This window comes from Haliotis rubra, unplaced genomic scaffold (assembly GCF_003918875.1).
Source record: "Haliotis rubra isolate DU_JTF1 unplaced genomic scaffold, ASM391887v1 Scf506, whole genome shotgun sequence".
Classification (NCBI taxonomy): Eukaryota; Metazoa; Mollusca; class Gastropoda; order Lepetellida; family Haliotidae; genus Haliotis; species Haliotis rubra.
In genome coordinates this window covers 465024-473743 of record NW_025767198.1, presented here as the reverse complement: position 1 = coordinate 473743, position 8720 = coordinate 465024, and the positions used below count along the sequence as shown (strand labels likewise).

General features: G+C 43.0%; 1 protein-coding gene across 1 annotated transcript in view; it reads left to right on the top strand.

Moving 5' to 3' along the window:
- Positions 1 to 1939: 1939 nt before the first annotated feature.
- LOC124292050 overlaps positions 1940 to 8720 on the top strand; it is a 40086-nt gene continuing 33305 nt past the window's right edge. Inside the window, exon 1 of the mRNA XM_046729122.1 lies at positions 1940 to 2167. Within this exon, the coding sequence (XP_046585078.1) occupies positions 2032 to 2167 (136 nt within the window). The 5' untranslated portion in view covers positions 1940 to 2031. The remainder of the gene's footprint in view (positions 2168 to 8720) is intronic.

The following is an 8720-nucleotide window of genomic DNA, read 5'->3' as shown; positions in this document are numbered from 1 at the left end:
ACACACACACACACACACAAAACTCACGCACCTTTCTGTAACTATTAGGTTTATAGATCCACTCCAAAGTTTTTGATAAACAACTGTCCCGGGTTGGTATAACCTGCACTTGACAACGTATTACAAGCCTAACGCCACTCCCTGAACACACCGAAGCATGAACGCGTGACAAATTCATACAGAAAGCGGGTATCTCGGGTACAATCTTCTATTTGTATTATTCCAACAGTTACTTTTTTCTATTATTCTAACAGTTACCACTGTATGTTAGGTTTTCTTGCGTTCGCAAAACCAGCAAAACCAACTGTAGCTTTATGTATGCATGAATATGTGTGTGCGTGCGTGTGTGCGCACTTGCGTGCGTGCGGGTGCGCTTTGATCCAACTTTATGTCGCTGACAAGTGTTTCTGTGCTTGGCAAACCAGAGGTGATTAATTTTACCTGTGTTACTGATTAATTTTACATTTTGATCACTTATCTCAACAAACGAAAGTATTTTGCCTGGTGCATGTCATAATTTACAGATGCTAACAACGCCCAGTTAATTACATTCATTAAATGTTTCTAGTCATGAATGAATAGGTGGCTTTAACGATGATGTGACTTGAGTCAGCGGAGTATCACGCCAAGGAGTTCAGAAGGAATGAGAACCCCGGGGCAAACCACGTAGGACCTAAATCGGTTAGCAAGTGCTGATAATTAGCGCCGTTGGTTATATCCTGGTCGGCACGAATGGACTATAACGGATAGATCAACCTGCTTCTAGTGTTCGATTGTGGGATTTTCTTTTCATTCGTCATGTAGAGTAAGTAATATTCCGCGGGATGGTGTCTTTTATGAACCTAAAACATGGAGTTATATTTGAGTTCCACTTAAAAATAGCTATATCCCGGTCTTCCGAAAGTACATTTTGGCCTCTCTTCTTTTGTTGATAGGCAGTGGTCAGGTTGTCCGTGCATTGTGAGCAGGGTAGGGGATTCCAGCTACCTCCTCTACGTACAACAGTGACCTTATACAGAGTAACGGGTTATTTATCAGGCAGATAGACACGAGGGACTGATGTAGTGTCCCTGGGTGTACTACATGCCTCGCTGATGCCACACAGTAAGGCTATTACTGCATGTCACTTACTACCCTGTGTATGTCGCTGGAGCGTAAACACCAACAGTCAAGCCATATTTCATTCAAATAAATCTGTGTAGGTACAGTTAACAAGGTTGATGGATCTACGAAGTAGCTGTCTGTGACCACATTATCAACCCACGCTGCCGTGTTACCTACTCCCATGTTCACGCTGTAGCGTCGGGGAAACACCACGTCTTGTACAAATCACCTATACAGATATCTCCAAAATGTTAAATCAAATTCCTTCCAACTTTGATAATAATACCTGAACATTAAAACTAGCTGGTTATTTGTTGGTAACATTTTGATAGAAGAAAAGAAGCTTAATAGTTCGAATGAGAGATTGATATCCACTGAGATGTAATTTACTTGCTACAAATAAGTGGCTTTGCTTTAAATTCCGCTTTGAAAGGCCCCTCAGTTTGGAGAGATAAGGTTTGGAGAGACCTTTACAATGGGATGAACTAAGAGGACAACATACTTCATGCAACTTTATGTGCACGGAGGTGAGAGTAAATAGTAAATAGTTCATTTTTTCTGGCAATGTATGTATTGTCTCTGAAATCGGAGTGCAAATATACATCTGGTAGTTTTCAACGGGTCACATTGGTAGAACGTCCGAGCATACGACAGAATGGTCTGGGAAATGTATACATTTATTATCAGGATCAAGGTATGGGCTCATTCTTAACACACAAGGACAAGGCTTACTTGAGGAAGTGATACAAAACAGACCAAGCTGTTGTAAAATAAACCCACATAAGCATACCACGCTCGCGTAAAGTGCCCACCCTTGATTTGTTCGAAGAGCGCCCTCGTGGCGTTATTTAACGGTTAACTTCCTACTATACTCCTCGGTGGGGTGGTTGTAGTGGGGTCTATCGGATATCTCGTGTTTGGGTAAAGATGAGCGTCGTTACTGGACCTGTCGACAGATCTACCCGACCTGGCAGACGTCTATCATCTCTTAGTGAAGAGGACAGACGGCTTTCATCTGTGGAGGAACACAGTGAGGAGAGAGACCACAAGCCACCGACAAAGGGTAAGTGTACTCTTACACTGGCTGTCAGTACATGGTGACATGGTTCTACCGATAAGCGGGGGAAAAACATTCGACTCATTCATCGAGGATTGCGACTGTCTACGGGTGTACGAGAGTGTATCACCAAACATGTGTACGGCAGTGTACACATCTACCCGTGTATGATTGTGTAACCATCTACCCGTGTATGACTGTGTAACCGTCTTCCCGTGTGTGACTGTGTAACCATCTACCCGTGTTTGACTGTGTAACCATCCACCCGTGTTTGACTGTGTAACCATTTGCACGTGCGTGACTGTGTATCTACCCGTGTTTGCATCTGTAACACTATGTATGTCCGTGTAAGCGTCTAGCTGTATCTGTAAGAGCACCCCTCTACACGTGTCCGAGTACACGCGACTACATGTGTGTCTGTGTTAGTCAGTGTCTGTGTGCCTGTGTTGTTTGTGCGCGCACGTGTGTGTGTAGAAGTACTATGGCATTGTAGTAGACTACAACATTTATATTGTATATCTGTTGGCTGTTTACCAATGTTTGCCACTGTGCTCGTGTATTTCCTACACACCTGTTCGTGATTGGCTACTCCACGTTACCCATGTTTGCCACTGTACATGGACTCGTGTACATGTACTCGTGTATATCCTACACACCTGTTCGTGATTGGCTACTCCTGTTCGTTACCCATGTTTACCCATGTTTGCCTGTGCTCGTGTATTTTTACACACCTGTTCGTGATTGGCTACTCCACGTTACCCATGTTTGCCACTGTGCTCGTGTGGCTATCCACGTTACCCATGTTTGCCACTGTGCTACACACCTGTTCGTGATTGGCTACTCCACGTTACCCATGTTTGCCACTGTGCTCGTGTATTTTTACACACCTGTTCGTGATTGGCTACTCCACGTTACCCATGTTTGCCACTGTGCTCGTGTATTTTTTACACACCTGTTCGTGATTGGCTACTCCACGTTACCCATGTTTGCCACTGTGCTCGTGTACCTGTTCGTGATTTACTACACCACCTGTTCGTGATTGGCTACTCCACGTTACCCATGTTTGCCACTGTGCTCGTGTATTTTTACACACCTGTTCGTGATTGGCTACTCCACGTTACCCATGTTTGCCACTGTGCTCGTGTATTTTTTACACACCTGTTCGTGATTGGCACCACGTTCATGTTTGCCACTGTGCTCGTGTATTTTTTACACCTGTTCGTGATTGGCTACTCCACGTTACCCATGTTTGTGTTTTTACACACCTGTTCGTGTTCGTGTTTACTGTTTCGTGTATTTTTACACACCTGTTCGTGATTGGCTACTCCACGTTACCCATGTTTGCCACTGTGCTCGTGTATTTTTACACACCTGTTCACCTACTCCACGTTACCCATGTTTGCCACTGTGCTCGTGTATTTTACACACCTGTTCGTGATTGGCTACTCCACGTTACCCATGTTTGCCACTGTGCTCGTGTATTTTACACACCTGTTCGTGATTGGCTACTCCACGTTACCCATGTTTGCCACTGTGCTCGTGTATTTTTACACACCTGTTCGTGATTGGCTACTCCACGTTACCCATGTTTGCCACTGTGCTCGTGTATTTCCTACACACCTGTTCGTGATTGGCTACTCCACGTTACCCATGTTTGCCACTGTGCTCGTGTATTTTTTACACACCTGTTCGTGATTGACTACTCCACGTTACCCATGTTTGCCACTGTGCTCGTGTATTTTCTACACACCTGTTCGTGACGTTTGCCACTGTGTTCGGCTACTCCACGTTACCCATGTTTGCCACTGTGCTCGTGTATGTTTTACACACCTGTTCGTGATTGGCTACTCCACGGTGATGACCCTACATATCATGACGGGGCATAGATTTTCGTATTCCAATCAAATGCAGAACACATTTAATTTATTAAAGAGAAGCACATTCATAGAGATACGTGAAGAAACAATTTTGTTTACCCCAGGTGCACTGTATTACAGTGATGTAGTATATGTAAAATATTAGAGACCTGAACTGCACTGGGTAGTTTTTTGTACATTGACCACTACGTGTGTGGTTTTCACCTGTCAGCTCCTCTATTTCTTCAGTGTCATAACTGACTGCTGTATTAAACACCCCATCTCCACAGTCTGATGGTTTTGGCTCATCACAATCATCCAAGTCTTTCAAGTAGTCCCTCCCTCCAGAAAATGCTTCCTCTACAAGTGACCATATTTTCACATGCCAAATAATTATTTGATAATGTTTACTTTTACAGCAGGATGGCCATTTGTTGTGATGCGTGCAGTATTTGAGGGGAGGGGGCTGCAACTGATTTTGTACAAGATTAAAGTGCCCTACCACTCTCACTTACCAACCGCTTCCCGTTATCCACCAACTTCAGTTACCAACCACCGCCCATTATCCTACCACTCTCACTTACCAACCGCTTCCCGATATCCACCAACATCAGTTACCAACCACCGCCCATTATCCCACCACTCTCACTTACCAACCGCTTCCCGTTATCCACCAACTTCAGTTACCAACCACCGCCCATTATCCTACCACTCTCACTTACCAACCGCTTCCCGTTATCCACCAACTTCAGTTACCAACCACCGCCCATTATCCTACCACTCTCACTTACCAACCGCGTTTCCCGTTATCCACCAACTTCAGTTACCAACCACCGCCCATTATCCTACCACTCTCACTTACCAACCGCTTCCCGTTATCCACCAACTTCAGTTACCAACCACCGCCCATAATCCAAAACATTCAAGAGTTGTGAATTTTGGATATACCCCGCTCAAATAGACTCTAGAAATATCAGGCTCAGTAAACGACACGTTCACGCCACACATACTTGTACCTCATCATTTTCATTTCTTAGCAGCCCTTTGTGTAGTTGTTACACAGGTGAATTATTGTTGTGAGATTTAGACTAGGTAACGTGGGAACGCTGTGGACGGAAGTGTGTTTTATTAAGCATAGGTATGTCATGTGTAAAACCATGTACTTGGATAACCTTTACAAAGCATGGCGATGATGAAGGTGAATAACCGTGTACACAGAAATGCCACAGCAAGCGATTAGGTGCAGTGTGCTTAAGCCGGGTCTATTCTGTCAATAATATTGTTGGTTTGTCGATGCTCATGTTTACCTGTGGATAGGTACACTACGTGTAGCCTGCAGTAAACTGGCCAGTGACCCGTGTCTATGGTACAGGGAACATAATGGTGGAATGTTCCCACGGCTGATCACCTCTTGACTGCATGTTATCAACGGCTTGTTTCGGGTGGCTTCAGATCCGGCTTCATCTACCATGCTCCTTTGTACGTGAACGGGTTTTTTGGTTTCGCCCCACCCTGAATAACCGCCTGAGGAAGCAGTAATAGCATCCAGATATCTTACAATGACAGGACCAGAGAAACATGTCCCTGTACCATGTGTTTTGATTACGGGTTGTCAGACTACCCGGGGACACGGGTGGCTAAGTCGTTTATTGCTCACCCTAATCTCTGTGCAGAGTTGCGGTGCCAGAAACGTGTCATTGTGGTTTGAATCCTGTCCAGATTATCTTTCCAGGTTTGACAGCACCATAACCGTTGGTTTCACCAAAATATTAAACGTCTGAGACCTGCGTCACTAAGGGCTTTCCGCCCACATTTACCTGACATATCGTTGTTTAACTTGAATACTGTAAACCACTCACTCACTCCTATAGACGACTGACACACTCGTTGTATAACTTGAATACTGTAAACCACTCACTCACTCCTATAGACGACTGACACACACAGAAATTTATAATCACCCACATTTACCTAACATGTCGTTGTATAACTTGAATACTGTAAACCACTCACTCACTCCTATAGACGACTGACACACACAGAAATTTATAATCACCCACATTTACCTGACATGTCGTTGTATAACTTGAATACTGTAAACCACTCACTCCTATAGACGACTGACACACACATAAATTTATAATCACCCACATTTACCTAACATGTCGTTGTATAACTTGAATACTGTAAACCACTCACTCACTCCTATAGACGACTGACACACACATAAATTTATAATCACCCACATTTACCTGACATGTCGTTGTATAACTTGAATACTGTAAACCACTCACTCACTCCTATAGACGACTGACACACACAGAAATTTATAATCACCCACATTTACCTAACATGTCGTTGTATAACTTGAATACTGTAAACCACTCACCCACATTTACCTGACATGTCGTTGTATAACTTGAATACTGTAAACCACTCACTCACTCCTATAATGACTGACGCACACAGACGTTCATAGCCTGCATGTGTTTGACACAAAACAGCTCGAAGTTCAAAGTATTTCATTTACCACACCACTAAACACGTCGACGTGTGCACTATTATGTTTTTTTTACAAAACAGTTTTATTGATGTCTGTGTTGTGCCATCAATAAATATTCTATTGGGATTTTAATATGCTAGTTTAAACACAAAACTGGGGGTGGCATGTCCACTTTCATTTCTTGACAGGTAACCATATCCACGTCCACACATGGCTGAGATTAAACGCGTGACGGTAGGAGTGGTGCGAGGTGGAGGTGCACTGTGTTCTGCCTACTTGAGCGTGCATTCGCCAGGTAAACAAACATCAGCATGCAGCAGGCGTCGTGTCCTAGTCGCGGGCTAGATAAATAACTTTGTCGTGTCAGTAAAACGTTTTCCGCTCTCTCTTCCTATTAAGTTTTGATAAGATATTAAAACTGTTGTATAGTCACTTCAAGATGGGTAGTGAATGTCGCCTGCTAGATCAAACATGCAATGTTGTACTACAGTGATAAGTTATTTATGTGTTTAGAAACGTCTTTCATCCCAACCATGCCAATGTGTGTTGGAAAGCTTCACTTGACCCTCTTCATTCTGACCATATCCGACCCATGTTCAAATAGTTGCAGCAGCATTTTAAGTGAGAATTAAGAACTAAGTGCGAAACACAAAGATATTTTATGTATATGACAATTGTATCCCCAAAATAACTAAGTTCACAGATCAATACAAATCAGTTCAAAGGAATAACTATGTCAGTACAAAATTGTGTGATAGTACAAATGTGGTAGACAATATGAGTGAGTGAGTTTTAACTCCGCACTCAGCAATATTCCAGCTATATCGCGGCGGTCTGTAAATAATCGAGTCTGGACACAAACCAATGATCAACATCATGAGCATCGATCTGCGCAATTTAGAACCGATGACATGTGTTAACCAAGTCAGCGAGCCTGACCACCCGATCCCGTTAGTCGCCTCTTACTACAAGCATGGGTCACTGAAGATCAATATTCTAACCCGGACCTTCACAGATAGCAGAGTCAATGTAATGCAAGGGCAGTGACTATAGCAATAAAGACAAAGACCTGCCAGCAACAGTAATCCAACTTGGAAAACAGGGCTCCTAGACAGGGTGTACAATGGTCATCACACACAATGCTGGTCGTCTTGGTGATGTAATGTTAGATGTGAGTCAATAGCTAGCTCTATAAATCCAAAGAAAAGTTGCCTGACCTATTTTATAAAATTCCGTGGGTCAGGACACGGTGGAAGCCTCTTGAACATACTTCTAAACATAGCAAAGCACTGCCCTTTACTTGCACCAAACTGCGTTCAAGACGTTCATCCGTTCGATGGAGGAGGCGTTGTAGTATGGAGCGACATTTGTGGACTTTTTGAATGAACTCGAACTAGTGTAATTTTGACCCCTTGACTCTTTGTTATGACTTGCGGCAAATGCAAGACCAGCATTACAATGAATTTTCAATCACATTATTGGGAAATGATTTCTGTTTGTAAAATATTAGCCATAAATCTCATATACGTCTGTTTATATTATATACAGCTTCCGGATATCACTATATTTGTGTGTGGTATTTGATGTCCAGCATGAAGAAAATTCAGCACCATTCTATCGCCCTTTCCATCTAAGTAATGATAACTCGTATAGCGTTCCATCGCAGATGTCAGGAATGGAGTACATGTGGCACGGGTACTGTGGCGTCAGGCTACAAACCCTTGCTCATTTTAGATGTTGTGGACTGTATCCTTTTCGCTAACAACTGGTGTCATCTATAATTTTCAGTGATCATTTTCACAGCTATTTTCACCTTTACATTCCATGAAATATTCCATGGATGCTACCATTTCGACTTACACTTTCACCGGGTATTTAGTAGGGCATGCATTGTTCGGGTTATGAATAGATGCACATGATGTATAACAGCTATTACTACATATAGCACGTGTCGTATTCCCATGACGTGCCTTCCTTATTCTCATAACACCCCAACGTGTAAACAACAATGGATAGAGTTGTCAGCAAGTTAGTCTTGCTTTGTGCTGTTATTGATTCGAATTTCTAAATTGCTACCTTCCCAGTCACACTTTACACTATCAGCATATATTGCCAGTAGATCAGTTAATATGGGTATATGTCAGATATACCTCAAACCGATCGATGAACTTCCCTGGTAAGATCTGCGGAGTTGACAAAT